General features: G+C 41.7%; 2 protein-coding genes across 8 annotated transcripts in view; one reads left to right on the top strand and one right to left on the bottom strand.

Annotated features, from left to right (window-relative positions):
- LOC135496686 (tensin homolog) overlaps positions 1-15,719 on the top strand; it is a 42,291-nt gene extending 26,572 nt beyond the window's left edge. For all 3 annotated transcript variants that reach the window (XM_064786153.1, XM_064786151.1, XM_064786150.1), the window contains 3 exons: positions 12,446-12,535; positions 12,664-12,838; positions 13,316-15,719. In XM_064786153.1, the coding sequence (XP_064642223.1) occupies positions 12,446-12,535; positions 12,664-12,838; positions 13,316-13,525 (475 nt within the window). In that variant the 3' untranslated portion in view covers positions 13,526-15,719. The remainder of the gene's footprint in view (positions 1-12,445; positions 12,536-12,663; positions 12,839-13,315) is intronic.
- A 5,385-nt stretch (positions 15,720-21,104) lies between these two features.
- The window catches only part of LOC135496749 (msx2-interacting protein-like), a 40,310-nt gene continuing 35,980 nt past the window's right edge, over positions 21,105-25,434 (bottom strand). For all 5 annotated transcript variants that reach the window (XM_064786229.1, XM_064786232.1, XM_064786231.1 and 2 more), the window contains 2 exons: positions 25,257-25,415; positions 21,105-25,026 (listed from right to left, as the gene is read on the bottom strand). In XM_064786229.1, the coding sequence (XP_064642299.1) occupies positions 24,889-25,026; positions 25,257-25,415 (297 nt within the window). In that variant the 3' untranslated portion in view covers positions 21,105-24,888. The remainder of the gene's footprint in view (positions 25,027-25,256; positions 25,416-25,434) is intronic.

Below are 25,434 nucleotides of genomic sequence, written 5' to 3'. Positions count from 1 at the left end.
CAGTACTCCTGGTACGTGTTCCATTAATGATCACACCGGGAATAAGTAAATACTGATTAGTATTCATGACAGGATTTGAAAGAAATTTGATCTGTGTTGGGGTGTTATTCAGGTGGAGTATGCAGTGGCAGGGATGGAGTGTCATGGTTCACAGTGGGAGGCGTTATCCCAAACAAGCGATTTACCTGCAATCATGATTACATGCGAGAAAAATCAGTGGTCATTCCAGGCGCAGCGAGCAAAACGATTCTGAAGTATGATTATTTTGGAGCCAAATCATAAGTTCTCAGGAGCTCTCAAATGCACCTGGACGTCTTATTTGATGTGTTTATGGCACAGTGTTTACTTTGCCTCCTAATGGTTCTCCTAAATGAGCTGAACGATCATGTTCCCACCGATCCATTAAGCCGCCTCTATTATTCATAAAACTTAGACAGGTTCAACTGTCACCATCCTTTGAGAGAAACTACGCACTTTAATTCTTACTTTTATCAGACTCATCCCATCAAGCTCCTCTTTCCCTTGATGACCGACAAGTCCGACCTGTCCTTCTTCTTTCACACTTTTATCTTTAAATTATCAAATCTTCGAAATCAAATGTTAAAAGTTCAAGACAAGTATACCCGGTGTGGCCGAGTTTGACAGTTTTGATGGTCAGATTCCTTTCCTTCATTCATTCACATCGACCTCCATCTTCATCTCTTTGAAGAGTAGAAATTTGTATTCTTTGGCCGTCAATGTGACATGCTATTCGCAAGGACTGGAGCACCATTTTGAGGATCTATCCCTCAAATGTGGTTGTTGGAACTGAAACCACCAATATAGTTGACGCTTGGCTTGCAACTCGAAATTTTAGCTTTCTCTGATAGCTCTGAACCCGATATCTTAACTCTCTCTTCGAGTTAAGATATCGAGTTGACTGCTTCTCCTATATTACAATGGAGAGAATGTGCCTGTTTACACTCGGCTTCCAACTCACTATTTTTAGCCAAATCTAATCAGGAGTCCGTCGATGCGTGCAGCTCACCTTTCAAATCAATCTAAGAGTTGCCCAAGTCAGACGCCCCACGTTGATCGAGTCATTGGTGAATGGAAATATCTATTGATCACTCAGATCAATCAATAACTTGATTGGTTGTGAAGTTTAGAGATTATTTGTGCAAATGTTTGTTTGCGAGTGAAGACATGTCACAGGAAATGAGAATGGCGCAGCAGAACTATTGTGGAGCTGTCACCAAGCACTTGTACTTCCATTTCCTCGGCCTCCTCCATACTGGCGTGTCACTGAAATATCAACAGGAGCTTTGGTGATCAAAAAGGTCAGCCCTTTCAAAGGACAAGGCAACTTGAGTCAGTTGTAATGCCAAAGAATGCAAAAAGATGTACGTATCCCTGTCAAATGTTGTTGCAGTGTGCATCTAAAGAGGAGAAAGTGGGAAGTAGGATCAATTTCAATCAATAAGTTGTCAGATGATGGTAACAAAAATGTATTTTCAGAAAATATTGGTTTTGTCTGATACGAGAGACTTGTACCGCTACCATCTAGGTAGATATGCTGTCAGAATTTAACCACAAAAAACATCAAATTGGCGGCCATTTTCAATCACGATCGTGAACTTGTCTTGGCTGTATCACGGGTCACAGCTCGTTTGCAGTTCATTCTTCTCATTCACAATAACACACTGTACCAGGACCATAAAAACAGGGACTTTGAGGTATTTTCCTGAGAGAAGGCGTCTTCCAGATTGAGGAACATGCGTGGGGTGTCCTTCAACACAACAACAGTTTCTGTGCGCATACTCATACCTAGCAAAAGTATTTTTGAGAAAAAGAAACCGGTTCCCTGCCGGTGTGGATCGTTGGCACGCCAAGGAATAAACCAACACATTCCGTGGGTAATTGACCGCTGGCAGGCGTGATTGAGCGTATAAACCTACCCACATCATTGGCTATCAATAGTATCATAGACAACTTGGCACACCTGTTGGACCTAAACATCCGAAGGAACTAAAACAGTTTGTGCGTCTGCTTTCAGTTTGAAGTTCTTGGTCTGCTGAGAAATGTTTTAGAATGTATCATCTGATACCAATATGTTGTGGAGAAATTAGTGTTTAATTTACTCATTAAGCTGATTGGCACTTGAGACTTGTGTGGAAATTGAAAAGTCTCGTGAATGGCTGTATCTGGTGGCTGGGAATCAACAGGTGAACATTTCCACCAACCGATGTGTTAAAGGCCAAACAGTTTGTTCCACAGTTTGACATTTTCGTTTATCCGAACACAAACACTCACTGAATAAATATCAACAGCAGTGTGTACACTGATATAACAACAGTGTACATGCCAAGTTTTGTCAACCTGGCTTGCTTATGTACAATGAACTTCACTACAGCTATAATTTCCCGTGCGCCACATGCAAAAACGACCACAAAGGGACCTGGCCTTTAGGTGCGTGTTGTTTTCATCACCTTTAACAGCAAACAACCCATAATTTCATTTGTAATCTGCCACAAACGTTTTGGTCTCTATGAATGTCGAGTCATGTGATGTGTATCAACACTCTCATCTGTTGCGTATGCTACTGGTGCATGTCTATTACATTATGAGCGGGAAATGCATTACGCGACTTAAAATCAATCACGCTTTGTGCTGAGCACGATTTTATAACCTCTGAAAGGCGGAGTGTGCTCTCAATACAAATGCATTATTAACTTGGAGTATGACGTACAGCCAAAGCGGCCATCAGCGTTTACTCATCATGGACTGATTGGTTGCTTTTCGAAAAAGAAGGTATGGCAAAAAGTTCAGAATTTCAGGAACATACTGACAAAACCAGTTGTTGGAAAGCTCTCATTGGGTGGGTCGTTTTGTGTCATGATTAACAACATTTTCAGGAAACTACCTCTATCCATCAGCGAGGCATTGAGCCATTCCCTTTTGATCAGAGTGGGCCAATTGAAAATGTGTTAATCCTGGCACTTTCAAGACTCCTGATTAGAAATGAAGGCATGTTCTGGAAGTATAACACATATCTCAACCACAGTAATCATTTCATGTTTCTCACCAAGGCTTCTGAGGCCAGCATTGATGGCATATTTCTGCCTTGTGGCTAATATTTGCTGACGAAATGTGATTGGAAAGTTGCGGATTCTGGCGAGATGTGACGGGATATACTCGGGCAGAATATTGCTACTGATTAGATGTTCCACATTCCTCTCGTATGTTAGGAATATGGACGTTTAACCCCTTATGCCATGGAGAATAAGTATCCACGCAAATAATTGACAGATTACCATATTTATCGTAGGTTAGTTTAGGTTAGTTTATGTTAGCTATGTAGATGGCAGCACTGAACGTTAGTAAATTAATCAGGTACCAGTACGCAGTTCACTTCAGTTCCATGATCGTGATAGTGTTTTTAAAGGGGGACAACTTTCACAACGGGTAAAATGCCAAGTGAAAGGTTTGAGAGTTACTGCTAGGCCTACTCAATTTTAAGTTGAAGGCTAACTGTAAAGATGTTATGTCTTAGATACATCAAAATAATCACTCTCCCCAATAACATTTTTAGCAGTGTTGAACTTGAAAAGTAAGCCTGGTTCAGTCCTGCAGAGAAACTTCTCTAAGCACTTCTTTAGAATCAGTTTATGTTTTAGGCTTTTGTCGAGAAGTGAGAGATTGGAATGTTGGAAAGATGACACGAAGAGATTTTCAATGTTTTTCCAATAACAACATGACACATTTCGTTGACAAGGTTTGATCGTTTTAACCTCAAGTTCTAAAATAATGAATCCTGTAGGATTAACCGCTGTCTTCTGACCTTAAATCGCGTCGCTGAGATTAGGAATCTGCCACTGGCAGGACAGAATAGTAAGCTACTCAATTCAGAAGCAGTTCTCAGTACAGAGAGAGGATATTTCATTCAGTTGTTGATGGATTTGAACTAAAAGCGGATCAGCTTTGAATACTGGGCTTTCCCTGTCCTTGGATATAGCACTGCTGCCCTCAGCCATGACGGCTCGTCACCGGACGCGGCACCACTGCCGACGTTGTGCCAGCATGGTGATGGAGATGGAGCCACTTGTCAGCAGCAATCAGTATGCCATGGTGCAGAAACGTCGCAGCTGGGGGTAAGCACGTTTTCCACCTTTAACGAGTTGTTGTGTCCCTGCCAAGTTTGGTGTTTCGCCAAGTCAAGTTGATTAAACTTTATCATCTTCATTGAAAACTTTGAAGATCTCTAATTCATCAGCGGCTACAGTGGTCTTTGATTACTCTGGTATCGGGTAAACTTCTTGTGATAAGAATTTCAAATGCACCAATTTGGATTCATTCTGATCAAATTTCATTGCATTCTTTCCCTAAATGCCGGCTATTCTGCAGCGATAAATTTAAAATCATAATAACAGGTCAGGGGTGCTTGAAAAATGACAATTGCTACTTTAGAAAAAAGTTCCGAGTCTCTCCCGCCGTGATGATGACCAGGGTATCCGAATTGAGGTCTGTCCTGCTCCGATATGGTATCGCATTTCCCCTGCACGTCCTTATCCTCGTTAATCCCAACGCCCCCTGGTGGGCACAACACCTGGAGGAACGAGATTAATCACCGATGGAATGCCGGATATTGTTCGGCTTTTTGTGAATAATATGTGAAGAAAATAAACACGGGTGAACACTTTATCTTCATTTCAGTGCATTGTTGTTGTCGGCGGGTGGCTTTCATGGAAATATGGGACGCTGCTTTGAATTGATGCTCTTTTTTAGTTGGAATCTGAAGACTGAGATTGAAAGGGCCAGGTGAGAAATTGGCCGCATTAGACCAAGTGTCGACTAATTGGTCATCTATCACATTCAAACAGGCCAAGGAGTAAAGATAAACAGGAACTGATAGGGAAGCTACTTGTAGAAGCATGGTTCTCCACTATGCTTTTGCTCGAATTCAGTGAGAAAAAAAAGTGGTAGTTAGCGTTACGGTATACACATCTTATGACTTGGTCATTTTCTTTAAATCATTTTCAAATTGTACCAAATTCTGCTGAGAATTTCCGAATTAAAAATAGCTGCAGTCTAAATTTAGCACTCGGCGTAATATTCCAACATCGCCCAACAACTGAGAATTTACCTGTCAACAATGGTGGACACCCCTCAGCTTGTTGAGACCCTGTTAACAATACCAATTAGATTGTCACATAGTTACGATGAGACCGAGGGAGTTTGTCCCTGTCGCAACATGACAAAGATAACGAGGTGATCTTGAGTGATTTTGTCGCTAAGGGGATCGCGCAGGGGGGTTGTGTCATCAACGGTCACAATCGCTCTCTCAAGATGTCACAATCATGATGTAAGGTCTCGAGGAGTGTTTGCGCGGGAGACAAGCGGGACTCGTGATCTGTTTTGATAGATGTCGGTGGATCCGAGAAATTGAATTAAAAATTTTAAAAAATTTTCTTTCAAATTTTCGAAAATTTGAAAGAAAAAAAAAAGGCTGGCCTAGACTAGAAAAACAATGTCTGAAGAAAAACGACAACAGCAAAATGTCCTGCGACTTTAAAGCTTTAGAATGTCCACCGTGCTTCATAAATCAAATGAAAACCTTGAGAGGATATCGGACTTTTTCCAAAAAAGCTTATACAGTAAAATGTGACAACATATTTATGGCATATTCTTGTAAGGTGTAAAAACCTAAGACGGAAGTATGCTCTCGTCAACAGGTCTGCATAACTCTGACAAATTCTGTGCTATTTTGTCAACATTATTACAAACATTCCAAGAGAGCCCTAGTAGGGTCCCTAGTGATTTTCTATGGCTTAGACCCCTGTTTGATTTTGCTTGTTATAGCCCACTTCACACCGTCCTGATAAATAGTCACACAAAACTTCTCAACTTGATTCTATTCTGAAATCAGCCATTTCTTGCTGCAGAACGCAAGATATGTAGCCTGATCATTGTGCATTTCCATCACTTTGACGACTATGAATATCTAAAGCCGTTAAAATTCTTTTGTGTCTCAAACAAGCTAAACATACCTTATTCATACATCAAAGGGTTAACTTACTGCACCAATAACAATGTTATGCTTGGCACTCTGTGTGGACGCACGCAGAATCGGAATTCAGTCCCGGCAGAATTATTCTGACCCAATATTTGATCATATTTTCATACATGTACTTGATGAAATATTCAGCTAGTATACCAGTCACAATTATAGTGCAGACCCAGACAAAACCAATAATTTCTTTAGAAGTGCCCCATGTTGACAGGAATGAAGTATTTCAGTAATAATAATGGAAATAAGAAATTTTTTTGAAATATTGGTCTTAAAATACTAATTAAATGATAAAAACTCATACACTGTAATTCATACTCATTTCACTGGTTTGAGTTCATTTCATTTGTTTCGGTGATTTCATTCTGTGTTTCATTGGTAACCATATCTAGAAGCATTGATTGATAGAATCAGCATGTGCTCGTGATTCCTCTTGTCATTGCACAGAGTTCAAAGGTCATGATCCAAGTACATAAGTTCCCACATTTGAATTATTCGAATTGTTCAGAGGGAATGGACGCATGGAACGGATTGCTCGAGGCTCGTTGTCTTCCGAGCAGGAGACCTTGACGTGTGTATCAACCAGATATCAGCAAGTTTGAATCTTATGGGAATATCAAACAGGAACAATTTGCTCAATTTTGTACAATGTCCTGCAGGCCTGCAACAAGACAACCTTGTCCCAGACGTGGAGAAATGCGCGACATATGACACATTTATACATGTTCAGTGAACTCATTTCCATTCCTCTCAAGGGACTCGGTGTCTATTTATGCCTATTATTGCAAGAACTTGTGTCATTTCATTGTAATAATACAAAACCTTGACCACACAATCATGTATGTCCGCTTTACGCTTCTTAACCCAGCTGTGACATGGCGTGGTGATTAGGCCCTATCTACGCCACCCTGAGTAGGCATTCATAAGGCAGCAGATGACACTCACGTCCATTGATGCCTGCAACTTGTTCCTTGTAAACTTATGGTGATATTGTTCAACGGATAGAAGGGAGTACACTTTCTCAGATGGATATTTTCCAAGTTGAACGTGGTCACAGCAGCCGATTGCACACCAAGGAATGATTTTCGGTACATGCAGACTTTCAAAGTCATTCACTTCTCAGGGAATAGTTCAAATTATGAACATTGAGAATCACCTTGTGGAATGAAATTTGGGGATTTATGACGTCCAATGGGTTTGCTTTGAAGATGGACGTCCGATGATTGGGAGCAAGTGAGGATGAATTGTTTGAAATTATGGAAACACAGGCGAAATCAACTCAAATGGCATAGGTAAGAGTTGCATTGAAACGTCTTACTATACAGACATGTCACCTTGAATATGACGCCATGCGGATTGTGAAAAGTCTGCCGATCCAACCAGACAACTCACATCCCGTCCAGCCTGTGGGTATTTGTCAAAGGAAAATAATCCAAGTGGTTACACTCTATAATCACCGATGTAAGAAAAGCTTTCGGCTTTTTTTCAAAGGGAAATTCTTATCAGTGCTCATATTCATGTACTCAAACCATTGTGTTGGAGATATTCCCAAATTCTTTCATACTTCTGAAACAGTGATAGGCCATATGTCTGTGTCTGTGAGTGCAGCCTTCTGTTGGCGAACAAGTGTTTTCCCAGCTTGCATTCCAGGTGAAGTGGTAGTTGTCCTGTTGGGCTTATCTTCCTGGGTAGTGTTCAAGGGAAGCAGATCTATCTCCCCAAGAACATGCTCACCAATTGTCTTTCAAGTGTCGAGAGAACCATATTGTTTCTTTGTGAATTCGGTCCATCAGTGATAAAGTAACGGAAGTATTTGCCATCTTTTCAACAAGGGTACCGGCAAACAAGATTATGAAGTATACCTGTTGTGCTTTGCATCTCTATTGTGATCATGTTTGCACTTCAAACAGTAGGCCTAGTTTTCATGCAAAAGCCTAAAAAAGGTGTGAATATTTACATCAATTTGTTACAGTCATCATGTTGATTGAAATTTGATTAACACTGCATCTTCCAAGATTAGGCCATATTAGTGTCGAAGTGATAAAAGCCACTGTTGCAAAATCATATTTCTTCAATCATTTCATTTCTGAGATTTCTAACTGAATTCAATCAAAAGCATCTCGATACCACTTCTCATCAGTACCAGGGGTATTTGGAATTCCAAACATCCACGCTCAGGAATAGTTGAAATTGTTTCCATTAATTTGTTAAGAATTCAAATTGGTGCTATTATGAATGCTCGTCAGCTCTATTGCTTTGGTGAGGGTCGGATTTGTAATGTAAGGGTGTAGCGTTTCGCTTGGGTGGAAACCTAAACCCTGGGGCAACTCCACAACAATCTTGCAACATCAGGGGAACATAGTTACTGCACCCCGTGAATTTCTGGGCATTTCAATCTTGGAGTACTAGCCAAGGATCAATCAGTCTATCTAAATATTTTATGGCCAGATCAATTATAGCTATGTTTATGGTGTGTTCACACAGCAAAAAAACAGTTGTAAAAAGCTGCTGTGAAAATAATGTTTTATCTTGATCACAGCTTGCATATTTCAGAAAGTCAACTAGCTATTGTCATGGCAAAAATTAGCCTTTTTGCGGGTGTAACATGTTTAGGAAGTCAGTTAGCTGTTCTGAATCCAAAACAAAGCAGGTAAACTAATTAATTTATGTAAAACAAGATGACTAGATTCACTGGAGCAGACCGACATTCCAGAGAAATAGTCCAAAGAAACATGAGCAGAACAGGCTATGGTGAGGCAAGAATGCGTGCTATTGGCCAAGACTCCTGCTATTGATCTATTACAATAGCCAGGGTCATGAAAGGGTCTCTGAACAAGAGGACTGGACTCCTGAACTCGTGGAGTGGGCTTATAGAGACCGCATTGAATGAAGAGCACCAGTTGCCTCTCAGTCCTAAGCTGATGTCGGTGCACAGTAGTCTGGTTTGACCATCCCTATACGTCCAGATCTCCTGCTAGGCCAAATATAATGCGTTACCCATTCGGCTATAAGAAGAAGTATTTTGTGAAATTCTAATAGGACCTAGCTCGGGGATATAAGCTTTCCAAGTATGCCAGTGTTTATGCAGGCCATGACTTTGAATAGCCAGGAATGCACATAATGGGTTTAGAAGAATGGACGAATATGTCCAAAGGATCGTTCAACGTTTGTCTCTGACAGTTCTCTCCTAATACTCGCACTGATCAGAGGACTACAAATTTTCTGACTTGGAAAAGTAAACTTCTTGTTCATGTGGTGGATATCATTTTGACCTCTTCCAACTGGACCTAACAATGGTGGTGTGTCCAAATGGCATTGATACTCATGCATTCTTGGATATGATCAGTTGATCTATACACCTAATTTATAAACATACATTCTGCCCCCTTGGGAAACGTCATGCTGCCGTTGACATGATTTGGAAATTTACATCTTGATATTGGGATTACATCGATAGCGACAGTCTGTGATGGTTGTCCATAAAATCAGTTGTAGGATGGGCTCGGAAACGATTGTTCGTATAAAATGTGTGACATATTTGGAAGTTTCGATAATTCGAAGGTGAGTGTCTTGGCAGAGTGATTTCCATTGGACAAAAGATTAGAAATGAAATAGACATAAAAATTTTGAAATGAGAAATTGAATTTGCAACATTTCTTCCGCTTGAGGTTCTTTCAAGGGGCACATAGATCACTGAATAGAAAGCCCATTTTGGTTTGTACCCTTCATTAATCCTGCCCAGTCTTGTACTAATGCCATGAAAAACAGACACTTGAAGGGTCTATATAGTCCCTATAAGAGGGTCATTACCTGGCAATCTCTTTGATTGGTTTTGGGGAGTCTTTTGTGCCAGTGTCTCTGTCCCAGTGTGTCTATAATCCTCAGGAATGTCAGCTTGTGTAATCTTAAGCAAATTGCATATAATTTTGGCGCATTTCTGCATGTCCCCTTTCATCCTTTCCCTTTAATCCTGGTCAGATGGGACACCAGGATCAAACCATGTTAACCCTTTGACCTCGGATGGATATGTTGACATGGATGACATCTTGGACCTTGAAAACTCATGGCCACCCACATGGATTTGAGTTAAAGGCAGCGGATTGACGAAAGCCCAAAATCAAAATCCAAGATGGTAGATAACTTAAACAAGCCGCACAGTGATGGTAATAATGCCCTTTATAAAGCCATTGGTCCTTAAACAAGCCAGGGCAGGTTTTGACCATGGTCCTGCATACAGCCCTGAGCTAACAACCTAGGCTGGTTGTCTCTAATTTTAACCAAAAGAATTTACAAGAACAACACTTCGAATAGTACGAATAGTATTTCAATTTATAGTAGCTAATAAAAAATGTTTGAATAAACTAACTTTCACAGCCAGTTACCAATGTTTGTATGAGCACACAATATGGCCCTTTAATCTTTTTTTAACAAATTCTTGGTTGTTGCGAATGGAATTTCATAAGTCTTTTTGGTAAAGTGTCCCTCCAGTGCAGCATGATTTTGGGCCTTGGGGAAACCACTGCCATACCAACATGAGTGAGGCCTTGGGGAGAATGCACTGCCACATTAGAACCAACACGTAAAACCTTGCTAAATCTTAGAAACAACAAACTGAAATTGTTGTCGTAGATGGAAGCCATGTGGAAAGGGGAGAATAACAAGGGAGACCTTGGCGTGCCCCCTTTACGTCAATAATTTTCCAAAGAGCTGTTCTTGTTGGGTCTTCACTATAATGCTTGTGACAACTTCATGGAAAGTGAATGTAGTTGCTTGAAAGGTATTTTGAAATGGTGTAGTTCATGGAACAGTAATATTTTCCTAGTGAACCAATTTACCCCTATTCATTTAATTGTATTGTTAGAGTTACTGGCTATCAAGAATACAGTTGAATCATTGAATTACAAAACGGCCCAACTCTTTTTTTTTCAAAATTCAGTTTATACATATGTTATAGTTTGTTGAAGTGAATTTTGCCCCAGCTTGCTCCGATGCCATTTCCCGCGCCTCAACAGTGCAGTTAGTGCAACAAGTCATCACGATTGAACTCCATACACGAGTTTCTGAATCCCAGTGGAACGCTATTGTCCACATGTTCAGTAGGTCAAATCTAGCTAACTAAACTGCACTAGAGTTTCGAAGATATTTGCCACAGTTGAAGTATTGGCCCATACATCCAAGGGCTATAATGCATGGTTGGTGTTGAGTTGGAAACACTCTAGATGCCTAACTTCCTCCAACATTCTCAACATAGTGGTGCACCCTTGAGATTTTTGGCAGGCCTACAGATGGGAATGGAACAGTCACTTGAGGTGAAATATGTTCTCGGCCCCTTCCCACAGTGCGTCGCACACTGACGGGGCAGTCAATGATTGATAGGTATTTTCATCCCCCTTGACGAGGTTTCATAACAACTGTAATTAGCCTGCACTAAGTGTTGGGTTCAACTAACCTATATGGAAGTAATGATCATAAGACAGTCTCTTTCCTGTATCATAACATTAGTTACAATATGTGAAATTCATATTTAGTACATGTTAACACAATTTCAAATTTACAGATACAAATTGTCAAATTTCTTACGAACAGCGCACATCTTTAATGTGTTGGCTAATTGGTGTTGCTTACACATGCTAACTAGCGCTGGCTCATTAGTTGGGAGCACCTTGACTTACCTACAATAACTGTTTCATTTTTCGCATTCTGATGTCTCCAGTTTCTTACCGTCTGTAATCTTCTTGCTCGTTTCGTTTCAATATTACCTGAGCGGAATTACCTATGTAATATGTACTCTTTATACAGGGATATGGCTTCCTCCGCATGAGGTCGATTTTTAGTGTTTTTATCTTTAATTGGCGAGTTGTTATATACATAAATTGCGTTTCCGTACAAGCTTTACCTGTAATTTCTGCATGTACGGTAAAGTGCTCTGTGCACAATTTATGAAATGTACTCCCGAGCCAAGGAGAGTTGGCTCCATATCTAAGAAGTCTAGAGTGTTTGCAAACCTACATAATTTCTTGTATCATTTAGAGGTTACCACACAAGAGCATACACATCCATGATATTTTCGTCAGGAGTAATTCTCCGTGGTATATTTCTCTGATGTTTTCATGGAAAAAGGGGAAAAAGAAACAAAATTCAATTCGACATCCAACGGACTGGGTTAGGTAGGCCCTCGATTTCCAAAGATGTTTCAGTTGTCTTTATACTCATCCTGTACTTTCCTGATTATAGTGTGTCTTCTCAGGATGTCCACATATTGCAACATAAGCCATCAATTCGGAGAATTAACGCAATCTTCTGTTTTCAGATTTTGTTGCTTTTCAAACAAGTACTCGGATGCTCGGAACTCTGAAATATATTATGTCGATGCTGATATTCGTCTCTGTATCGTTTCAGACTTGACTCCCTGCGAAGATATGACGGTGCTGGTCCACTGGATGACTCGACGCTCCGACAAGCTTCCTGGTATCAAGCTGGAATACCCAGGTCAGTATCTCTCTACTGATTTTTCAGAAGCTTTATTTTTCGAGTTAGTAGGTGAAATGTATTTTCACACTGCGTCTGGTGGTACTTTACAGGATTGAGTTTTTAAAAGAATGTCTTTTACATTTCAGAGAGATTGCGTTGGAGATTCTGTCGCAAGAAGAGATTGGGTCATTCATTGTGCGTGACAGTACCACACACCCTGGTTGTTTCGCTCTGTCTGTTAAGGTGCCAAAGTTTGATAATCCAACAGGGATCTCGCATTATTTAATAACCCGCACATCGAGAGGAGGATACAGACTAAAGGTACATACTTTTCACCAGAATACAATGGCGTCTTTCATGGGCCTATGTTGCCAGGGGTGATCCCTCCCTCTACTCAGCTCTCCCCACACACACTTCCGTGTTAATTCGTGAACTTTCTTTCGCTCCAAGTTTGCCAGGGGAGGGGCATGGTTGTGTGGTTGTCAGGAGTAGAGGGGCGTAAATATTGACGCCTGAGAGTTGAACCTCTCCTTAGTGTGAAAAAATCTTTTTCATTGACCGTATAGATCTGTCACCAAGCAAAAACCTTACTATAACTTTAACTGGCAGACGTGCTAATTCAGGGGTTACTCGAACAATCTGGGAATGCACACCCGTGTCTGGTTTTAGACGTCAAAGGGTGCTAATAACGGTGTTAAGTGGCTAGCTCGAATGTTCTAATTTTGTAAAAACAGTTTGATATTAAAAACTAATCTATTATGTGATGTAAAAAAACAAATCTCTTTGTTGTCTTTGCAGGGTTTGGAGAAAGAGTGGCCGAGCCTGATGGCTTTAGTCATCCACCATACAGTCATGCAAGAAATGCTGCCGTGTACGCTGCAGTTGCCACGGAATACGGCCAACCCGGCGTATAATGAAACAGAACGAGACGAAAAGGACGAGGACGAGGACTATCAACGATTGTCAGATTTCACATCCATGATGGCCGATCTAAAGATGGACAATTGATCCTGTGATTCATTAGACGAACTAATTGACAGTAATAAGTAATTGATTGATTGACAGAGTTTTGTAGATTTTGAATCGCGAGGATATTCTGTGATTACCGCTATTTAAATGATTATGAATGATGTAATGGTATTGCGCTGAGAGTGGTGTTCAGTGGTTTCTGGAAGTGATGGACATATAGTGGGTTGAGGGTGGCATTTATATAGAGACGTTATGGAGGATATTGCTAGAATGTGACAGGAAGTTAAGGATGACACTTGATATGGATGACATATCCATTTATGGTAATGTGGCAAGACACCTGATTCGTAGGTGGTCACAACATGGATTGTTTTTGTGTGGATGGGATGTTCTCTACTGAGATGGACAGTGGAACAGTTCAGGATCCTAATCATGATGACGGACATCGCCATACTCATGTTCATCTCTTAGCAGACACCTCTGTAAGCTGGACACCATGCTATTAAGGACACTGATTTTGGTACCAAATTGGTCTTTTTCATTCAATTTGACCTCTATAATTGACAGAACGTCTCAGTCCCAAGGGTGTCCCTTGTTGAGAGGTTCTTCTGTACTGGTATTGCTGGTAGTGGTCAATGCTGGGTTCACCAGGATCGCTGTGAGAAACATATGTTTTTCCTTTGCACGTCTTGGTCGATGGGTCACGCGTTGTCAAGTGAGGTGAATCTTAACTGACATTTCCATCAATTAGCACCCATGCATTTAGATTTCCAAATGGAGTTACGTCAGTATAGTTTAATTGGTGTTAATTGATACGATAATGTGTCATGCAATTACATGTACTGTTCCGTCAGAATATTGATATTTGGGAAGATTACAGAAATCATGCAATCATACAAATTTTCTGACAATCTAGCCTCACGATATTGGTCCTTAGGAATATTGAGAGGAAGTTAAGTACTGAAAAAACATTATACAGATTGTTATAAAGGGTCAGTTGCCCTTTGCTGGACAAATCAACAAAATCAAAGTCATGCATTTCTTGTTGATTGTCAGACATTTTGGCTTGACGGTCATAAAACATCTCCTCAGGAGAATCTTGGGTATTTTACTTTTCAAGATTGAATGCCACTTTATTTGTAATTTTTGTCTGCCAAATGTAATCTAATATTGTGGTGGACGGCTTTTAGTCATGGATATATTATTTATGTTTGCTTAAATATTTCCATAATTAGGTTTTTAACATGATAAACAAGGGGTGTGTAAAATTGCCAAAGAAGTAACTGGCTCTACAGTAAAGGTATAAGAAAAAGGAACAGAACATGTATGTTAAAAAATTTAATATTGTAAAAATGTAAGTATGTAATTTTATATGGAACGCAGTATAGTATGTTCATGGACCAGGGCTGCTGTGCACCTTGTGTATATAATGTACAAGTGGTCTGGCTCTCGTTGACGTGGAGCCGAATTAGAGGTAAGTGTTCATAGTCTAGAGTGTAAACGTGATGTTATGTGTCGTACCTGAAGACGGATACTGCCGACCTGTCATTAGAGTTCCTTAATAGAGGGCGGTACATGCTCAGACGTAAGAAGAGGATGACACAGAGACGGTCTTCTCCAGTGGCGTCTCTATGCCTTTTGTCTCTTAAAGAACAAAGTCAGGGTGATCATGGGGATTTAAATACTGGGTGGATTACATTGACTGCCAACTACAAAATTTTCACAGCATTTTATTTTGCTGATTTTGCAAATATGCTGGTTTGGCAAAAAAAATCAGGAAGAAAAAAATATGATTGTAAAAAACGAGAAGAAATCCACTATAACAATTTTCACAAATTGCAGAAATAAAGCGCTGTGAAAGTTTGGCAGTTTTCAATTCTATCAATTATGTATATTTGGTACCGCTTTTGGTGCTTTTAGGATGTCACCTGCTTCAGCTGGTGTTGGTGTCCTTTAGTGTGACTATCATGTGATGGTCAGGTTTCCCTTTAAAAGATGAGACATGCAAGTACGTCCTAGCGTTGGGCAGATGAAAGATGGCACCAACACCAGGCTTCATTGACATCTGTTTATAACATTTCGTACCCAATCAAGGATTAGGATCATTTTGTTTCTGTTGTAAATAATATTCTAATCCTTTATTATTTTGCTTTTCCCAAAGTCTTGGTGCTGCAAATAGGACAAGATTTTGTGCCTTGAATAAGATTATTGAATAAAAATACAATTAATATTATGACATGATTTCTTGTTGATTTCATCAACAATGTATGCTTGTAGAGGCCTGTCGTGATTATCAAGACACTCTCTGCATCGTGAAGTGGAGACCACCAGGCACAAGTCTTTGAACTTGCAATAAAATGGTTGGTTGTGACAAAATGAAGACAGTGTAAATACCTCACTGTGGACTTTACATGCTTTCTGATTATGACAAGATGGAGACGATAAAATACATTCCCCATAAACTTGCACACCGATGATGTCCAGAGAATGCGTAGGGATGGGATAGAACTCAGTCCCTTTTGTGACTGTCCCATCTTTCATAAAGTTTACGAGAGTCGAGGTGCCAGGCCCTATTCGGTCTAGTTGTGCCTGTCTCATCTCTCTCATTGTGTTGGCAAGGGGCTGGAGGTGCCAGGCCATATTCGGTCTAGTTATGACTGTCTCAAATCTCCCACCTTGTTGGTAAGATGCTGGAGATGCCAGGCCCTATTTAGTCTAGTTGTGACTGTCTCAAATCTCCATCGTGTTGGCAAGGGACTGGAGGTGCCAGGCCCTATTCGGTCTAGTTGTGACTGTCTCATCTCTCTCATCGAGTTGGTAAGACACTGGAGGTGCCAGGCCCTATTCGGTCTTGTTGTGACTGTCTCATCTCTCTCACCGTGTTGGCAAGGGACTGGAGGTGCCAGGCCCTATTTGGTCGAGTTGTGACAGTCTCATCTCTCCCACCGTGTTGGCAAGGGGCTGGAGATGCCAGGCCCTATTCGGTCTAGTTGTGACTGTCTCATCTCTCCCACCGTGTTGGCAAGGGGCTGGAGATGCCAGGCCCTATTTGGTTTAGTTGTGAATGTCTCATCTCTCCCACCGTGTTGGCAAGGGGCTGGAGATGCCAGGCCCTATTCGGTCTAGTTGTGACTGTCTAATCTCTCCCACCGTGTTGGCAAGGGGCTGGAGATGCCAGGCCCTATTCGGTCTAGTTGTGACTGTCTCATCTCTCCCACCGTGTTGGCAAGGTGCTGGAGATGAGACATGCCACAAATGATTAGAGACACGTCCTTGAGAGAATGACACAAATATATTTCCAAAGCATTCAACTTTAATGTTTCCAAACTGGGAGGGACCCCATCCCTCCCCAAGTACAAGGTGAAGACTGTGACTGCGATACATTCCAATGAATGTGCTCACTGACGACTTGGTTGTGGCAGGATGGAGACTATGTCATCCATTTCACCGGACTTGCACTGTTGTCCTGGTTGTGATAAGATGGGGGCAGCAATATACATTTCCTTGGACTCGCACTGTTGTCCTAGTCCATTTGTGGCACTGTAGTCCCAGACGCTGGAGCTGCCCGGCCGCAAGTTTTTTTTTTCAGGTTGGTTCGTACCAGTGTGTACATTGACAGCCAATCAGAGCTCAGTAACTTCGCCTGACGTCATCAAGTAAGAAACGCACGTGCTGTTGGTCAGTAAACAAGATCAGCGATGCACATTGACAAATGGTGCGAGTTCGAATCTCGGAAGGACCCAAAAAATTATGCACTTTTTGTTTTTATTGCTTCTTTTTTCATTTACTTAATTATTTCAGTAATAAATTTCTTGGCTGTCAATGTGCACAATGGTACGAACCTACCTGTAAAAAAACTCGCGCCCGGCCCATTTCAGTTTCGTTGTGACTGTCTCATATATCTCTCTGCATGCAGGTAAGACGGTGGAGCTGCCGGGCCTTATTCGGTCTAGTTGTGACTGTACGTCTCATCTCTCTCATTGAGTTGGTAAGACACTGGAGGTGCCAGGCCCTATTCGGTCTAGTTGTGACTGTCTCATCTCTCCCACCGTGTTGGCAAGGGGCTGGAGATGCCAGGCCCTATTTGGTCTAGTTGTGACTGTCTCATCTCTCCCACCGTGTTGGCAAGGGGCTGGAGGTGCCAGGCCCTATTCGGTCTAGTTGTGACTGTCTCATCTCTCCCACCGTGTTGGCAAGGGGCTGGAGATGCCAGGCCCTATTCGGTCTAGTTGTGACTGTCTCATCTCTCCCACCGTGTTGGCAAGGGGCTGGAGATGCCAGGCCCTATTTGGTTTAGTTGTGAATGTCTCATCTCTCCCACCGTGTTGGCAAGGGGCTGGAGATGCCAGGCCCTATTCGGTCTAGTTGTGACTGTCTCATCTCTCCCACCGTGTTGGCAAGGGGCTGGAGATGCCAGGCCCTATTCGGTCTAGTTGTGACTGTCTCATCTCTCCCACCGTGTTGGCAAGGTGCTGGAGATGAGACATGCCACAAATGATTAGAGACACGTCCTTGAGAGAATGACACAAATATATTTCCAAAGCATTCAACTTTAATGTTTCCAAACTGGGAGGGACCCCATCCCTCCCCAAGTACAAGGTGAAGACTGTGACTGCGATACATTCCAATGAATGTGCTCACTGACGACTTGGTTGTGGCAGGATGGAGACTATGTCATCCATTTCACCGGACTTGCACTGTTGTCCTGGTTGTGATAAGATGGGGGCAGCAATATACATTTCCTTGGACTCGCACTGTTGTCCTAGTCCATTTGTGGCACTGTAGTCCCAGACGCTGGAGCTGCCCGGCCGCAAGTTTTTTTTTTCAGGTTGGTTCGTACCAGTGTGTACATTGACAGCCAATCAGAGCTCAGTAACTTCGCCTGACGTCATCAAGTAAGAAACGCACGTGCTGTTGGTCAGTAAACAAGATCAGCGATGCACATTGACAAATGGTGCGAGTTCGAATCTCGGAAGGACCCAAAAAATTATGCACTTTTTGTTTTTATTGCTTCTTTTTTCATTTACTTAATTATTTCAGTAATAAATTTCTTGGCTGTCAATGTGCACAATGGTACGAACCTACCTGTAAAAAAACTCGCGCCCGGCCCATTTCAGTTTCGTTGTGACTGTCTCATATATCTCTCTGCATGCAGGTAAGACGGTGGAGCTGCCGGGCCTTATTCGGTCTAGTTGTGACTGTACGTCTCATCTCTCTCATTGAGTTGGTAAGACACTGGAGGTGCCAGGCCCTATTCGGTCTAGTTGTGACTGTCTCATCTCTCCCACCGTGTTGGCAAGGGGCTGGAGATGCCAGGCCCTATTTGGTCTAGTTGTGACTGTCTCATCTCTCCCACCGTGTTGGCAAGGGGCTGGAGGTGCCAGGCCCTATTCGGTCTAGTTGTGACTGTCTCATCTCTCCCACCGTGTTGGCAAGGGGCTGGAGATGCCAGGCCCTATTCGGTCTAGTTGTGACTGTCTCAAATCTCTCACCGTGTTGGTAAGATGCTGGAGCTGCCAGGTCCTATTCAGTCAAGTTGTGACTGTCTCAAATCTCTCAACGTGTTGGTAAGACACTGGAGGTGCCATGCCCTATTCAGTCTTGATGTGACTATCTCAAATCTCTCACCGTGTTGGCAAGGGGCTGGAGGTGCCAGGCCCTATTCGGTCTAGTTGTGGCTGATAGAGTTTGTAAGGGCAGATGAGACATGCAACAAATGATTAGAGGCACGTCCTTGAGAAAATGACACAAATATATTTCAAGGCATTCAACCTTAGTGTTTCAATACTGAGTAGGGGACCCCATCCCTACCCAAGTACAAGGTGAAGATTGTGACTGTGATACATTCTAATGAATGTGCTCACTGACGACTTGGTTGTGGTAGGATGGAGACTATCTCATCCATTTCACCGGACTTGCACTGTTGTCCTGGTTGTGATAAGATGGGGACATCAAAGTACATTTCTTTGGACTTGCACCGTTGTCCTAGCCCATTCGTGGCATTGTAGTCCTAGACGCTGGAGCTGCCAGGTCCATTTCAGTTTAGTTGTGATTGTCTCATCTCTCTCATCGTGTTGGTAAGATGCTGGAGGTGCCAGGCCCTATTTAGTCTAGTTGTGACTGTCTCATCTAGCTGTCATCGTGTTGGCAAGGGGCTGGAGGTGCCAGGCCCTATTCGGTCTAGTTGTGACTGTCTCATCTCTCTCATCGTGTTGACAAGACGCTGGAGGTGCCATGCCCTATTCAGTCTAGTTGTGACTGTCTCAAATCTCTCACCGTGTTGGTAAGATGCTGGAGCTGCCAGGTCCTATTCAGTCAAGTTGTGACTGTCTCAAATCTCTCAACGTGTTGGTAAGACACTGGAGGTGCCATGCCCTATTCAGTCTGGATGTGACTATCTCAAATCTCTCACCGTGTTGGCAAGGGGCTGGAGGTGCCAGGCCCTATTCGGTCTAGTTGTGGCTGATAGAGTTTGTAAGGGCAGATGAGACATGCAACAAATGATTAGAGGCACGTCCTTGAGAAAATGACACAAATATATTTCCAAGGCATTCAACCTTAGTGTTTCAATACTGAGTGGGGACCCCATCCCTACCCAAGTACAAGGTGAAGATTGTGACTGTGATACATTCTAATGAATGTGCTCACTGACGACTTGGTTGTGACATGATGGCATGATGGAGACTGTGTCATTCATTTCACCGGACTTGCACTGTTGTCCTGGTTGTGATAAGATGGGGACAGCAAGATACATTTCCATGGACTTGCACCCCGAGACTTCTCACCGAACACACATCCAAATGACCGAAGACAGATATAGATGCACTTTCCACGGCTGACACGGAAATGAGCACGGGTGGTTTACCATGCCAAATTGAGTTGTGGTCACGCACCTGTATTAAACCAATCAGCACGCGGTTTTACCCGAAAATAGTTCAGTTTGAGATCAATGCGTGGTCTCACCACACCAGTTGAATGGCATTTTCCATTTAAGATATAATTTTTCTAAAATTGAGAATAAGGTGTGTTTAAAATGAAGAAAATGATGAAGTTTCAGTCCAATTGGCTTACTTATGTGGTTTTGAGGTTTCATTTAACCCATTGTGGTGAAAAAGCTGACTCGTGGGTTAAAAGCCGTCAAAATCCCCCCCTAAGTTCAGACCCCCCCAAACCCTGAAATTATCATGCATAACGTACAACGAAAATTTCAAGGTTTGACAGGCTAGGATAGGTCTATTCGACTTTGAAAGCGTTCCTCCCAGATTACGTCTCGGAAAAAGTTATGAGCATGTAGAAAGTACTGTTTTAAAGGAAAAACGGCTTAAAACTTTATTACAGGTACGTGGCCTTGTCACAGAATCACCGATATCTTAGGAAAAAACACTTAAAAACAGCAAGTGAAACAATGAAACAAAGGCAGCCACAACATTCATTGGTGTCCCACTCTGGATCCCAGTATCTGTCATGTCGGTCACCTGGTGGAATGAGCAAAAGAGGCCTGGTTACTTGCAGGAATTGGATACACAACAGAGAACTCACCCTGGATACTTTGTCTGTCAAGGGCATCCACCAAGGGAGTCTCAAATGTGTTCCACAGAGAAAGAAAAAGAAGTCTATATTATACTGAAAGTCTGTTCCCCTTTTATTTTCTATTTAAAATGATGCTTTGACTCCATTTATACACAATATTTATTTCTACAAAATCCACCAAAACATGTACATCTTGGATTCGATAATTCAAAATAGATTTCTGTCTATTCAACACCTGGCAGCGCATAGTTTGATATACATGAAAAAAATACGCCACAGGTCAGAAGCCAACTATAAACTTGGCACACTGCCATCATAACAAGTTAACGCGATTTAACCATGGTCAGATTTTTACACATCAGCGGCGTAAGAATTCTCAAGAGCGACGCTATCTCGGGTGAGACGACGACATCACAGCAACAAGACGAAACTCAACAGGGACAAACATGTTTAGCTCAATTTCGACACGGGTTTTAGTGAGTTGAATTTGACTTGGCTCGTATTAAACTAGCAGCACAATCGAACAAAATCTTACTGATTTTTTAAAGAACTGAATCCAGTCTAATGATGATGATATCTTATCACAATTTTACAGTTTCACTTTTGAAATTCAACAAATTTGATGCTATCATCTATGGAATTGAACTATCCAAGATTCCTTTCCCATCTTTGTTGAGCGTAATAGCTAGGATTTGATATTCAAGTGGAAGTCAAGTGTAACTCAAACAAGACATGAACAAATCAACAAGAAAATGAAGGTGAGAATTCTCTAGTAGGTGGGAAGACAAGACACTAGTGATCAAATCTGCAACCGCAGCCTCCAAAAAACAACTAACAAAACTCAGAAAAACTAAATAAGCATAAGTTACAACGATAAATGTACAAAGTTGCTCAGGTTCTGCCAGCAACTTGAGAATTCTTACGTGGCAGTTTTCAAACAAAACAACTTATCACGCCTTGACAAACATAACATGGAACTCAGACCACTTATTCTGCCTGAGAGTTCTCACGAAAAAAGCAAGTAGCTGACACACTAAGATGCACAGTCACAGTACGTACATGTACTCATATTTACACACTGAGGGTGGAATTGGGCAGAGCTAACCCGATACAGGCATAAAAGAATGACTGTACAGTCATCACCTGCATCTCAAGAATCCAGAGAAGTATGGATGCCTCCCGACACTAGCCTAACCAACAGTACTTAGTCACTTGAGCAGACTATATCGACCCACTCAGCAACATGTTGGCCTCTGGTAAGTTCTACCAAATTCCAAAGTCTATGACATTTACGTGTTTGGTGAATGGGCCACACATATGTGGGAGAGACAAAACTGCCATTATTTACCATATAGACAAAAACGACCACAGGCCACAGCTCTCTACTATATACACAGTTATATACACGGTCTTCACATTGTCTGCTTTGTACAAAAATGCCTCAATAGCGTACGGCCTTAAGAAAATAAAATGGCAGCGGTTCGAAAAACAAATCTTACAAAAATTACTCAGTTTCCTAAAACTAGAAAACACACCAGTCTCACACTGGCAGCTAACGCCGGATGCAGACACAAATCATACTAACATCAACTTTGAAGACGCGGTCCACAACTAAGTTGATTGGCGGCCTCTTCAAAACTGATGTCATCATAACTTGGATGTTCGTACAACTCACCAAACTACACTATTTCATCTATTTGATTTTGCTTTATACACACATGGTACACATTTTAAAACAATGTTATTTCACCTGCACACCATAGGTTTCGTGTCTGCGTAAGTTACGTAAACAATAAATTACTATGATATTATATAATAGAAAATGGTTTATTTACATCAGAGACCTAGTCGCCTGCTGCCTTAGAAGTCTTACTGTGATGATGAAATGAAGATTACCCTTAACCCCTTAAGGAGGACAGACATTATAAAGAAGATTTCAGAGTTGGCCTCAAGTTGTCCCAATTATGACAGAAATGGCAGCATGAGAAAGCTCATTGAGAGCTTCAAACAGAATGACTGGGTCAATATCAATGACCCACTCGTGAGAACAGGGCCTAGTTGTTCAAAGCAAGTTTTGTCATCAACTTGGTGTTTAGTCTGAGGGTTAAACTGAAGGAGATAACACTACGTTAACACCAAACATTAGTGACAAAAGTTGCTTTTCACAACCAGGCCCTGATGTCCTTGTCAGTCCTTAAACAGCTAGGCAATCAAAAAAACAAGAGTTGATGGACTCCTTTTCAAAACTTTCAAATGATTTATAAGTTACAAAAATAATCTGAGCCCTGAACTCTATATGAACTGAATGTACAACAGCACAGGTAACCTGCTTGTTCAATGTATGTTCCACTAAACTAAAGCCAACACCTCTGTGCATAGTGTGTATATAATGCACAGTGACGTTAGTTCTAGTCAAGTGAAACACCCAATCTGACACCTCATAATCCCGAGATGAAGTTTGCAAGTGTTTTCAGTTAAAGTTCCATCTACACTTCACACACAATCTCTCCCACTGAGGTATACCGAAACTGGTGACAATTGACGAATCAATTCAAATCGGAAAATGTGTGAAAACTAGGTTTAACTCACAACAACTTTTTGATGAAATTTTAGTTCCAATTCTAGTGAAGCTTGGAAAAGCACTCGAGGGATTTCAAAGTGTCAAGGACAACCAACACTACAGCAAATTGGACAAAATGCAATTTCTCAGGGTGGTACCACCCTGGTCTGTTTACCCTGTGGCTCTCTTGTGCTTGGTTCTGGGTGGGTTAACTAAACCCACTTCCCACAATCAACCCGTGAGCTATATACAAATGTTATATGATATGGCGGTGGCATTAGGACCACCTGAATCATCGTGCAAGTTTATGTTAATGATTTATGAATAATGAAATGAAAACTGTGCAACTCGCCCAGAAACAGTTGCACTGTGACAAGGTTTTACCAAGAATAGCTTCTCCGCAAAGACCTGTTGGATTTCTCGTAGATTTCTCCAGGCAATTCTGGTGGAATAAACCTTTGTTCCATGGCAAGAAAGTCACCACATTAAGATGCAAAGCACACTTTTTCAGTAATAGCACAATCGAAAATAATCGTAAACAATTTGGTCAATTCATGAATGAAATTGAAAGTTTCATTCAGTTCTTCAGGAAAACTTCTCTTTTTTTATTTACTCATTACTCCTTTTTATTACAATTTAAACTCCCCCAGCCAACATTTTTAAGGCAGCTGTCTTGTTAAGCATTAAACTTATAACATATGGCCTGAAGCAATAATTGACGACAATTTTGGTAGAATCCATACCAGTATCTTGGAAAATATGATAACCTTGGTAAAGTCCACTAAATGTGGATATATCAGTAGAAGTCTGCAAAAGGTGATCCTGTCAACTTGTGTGTCAACTGCTTCAACAACACATGTCAACGTGAAACAGTTCAACAGAGTTTGTCAAAAAACGCGTGCTAAAGGTATGTATCTGTCTGCCACCCTCCCACCCAACAGACGGTAACATCACTTTAGCAGACGTTCTCATGTGGCTGAAAACCGATTTACAGCAAGTCAAAATCAATATGGAATTACTAACAGGCTTATACTCTCTTCATGAAAGTAATTGAAAGAAGTGTCAATGTCAAGTTCGGGTTTACATAAAATGTCTCATTTCGGTAGAATGCAAAAATGTCTTTGACAAGTTCGGTAGATTGTCTAATCCGGTAGAACGAATCCGCAGTCAATTGATCCCAGTAATCACAGATAGGTGGCTCTGTGACTCTGAATGGACCGCCCTCAACAATGGGGGCCAACATCCAAGCATAACTGAAGTGCCAACGTACATTCCAAACCCACGGACAGGCAGCACCTGTTTGAAACCTCATCTAGACGGTCGCAATGATGATCAGCAGGTGTGCGATCTCAGTCACTCCCATGAGGCTTTGCAAGAGGTCCGGCGCCAAGCGATGGAGATTCGTCTGTGAGAACTCGCAGGGTGGGAAGATATGCACCACGTAGGCCGTCTGAAAATACAACCAACAGTACCAGAATGAACTTTTTTATCATCGTCACAAAACCTTTATCTCAACGACAGACATAAACTCTTGTGTGAAAGACTTTTTTTGCGCAAAGCATTTATGACACTTTGTCACAGAACTGTTAGATCTCCATGTCAACACCTCTATCCAAGACACTACGTCTAAAATATCCTGAAAATGTATCTCGGTATCGAAATCAACACCTTGCTTCTTACCTGTGTCGAGCCAGGAGAGGGCATATTGACTATGCCCGCCGCCCCTTTCTGCTGCAGATACTGGATGAATCCAGAGGTCAAGTTCTTCGTCTGTAAGAAGACGTCTGTGTGGTCCCGCCCACAGGGCAGCGCAAGCAGCATGCAGTAATCTTCATCATTCTGAAAAGAGGGAGAATCT

This window comes from Lineus longissimus, chromosome 12 (genome assembly GCF_910592395.1).
Source record: "Lineus longissimus chromosome 12, tnLinLong1.2, whole genome shotgun sequence".
In the NCBI taxonomy this organism is placed as follows: domain Eukaryota; kingdom Metazoa; phylum Nemertea; class Pilidiophora; order Heteronemertea; family Lineidae; genus Lineus; species Lineus longissimus.
The sequence above is the reverse complement of the archived record's forward strand: the minus strand, read 5'-3'. Positions and strand labels throughout refer to the sequence as shown.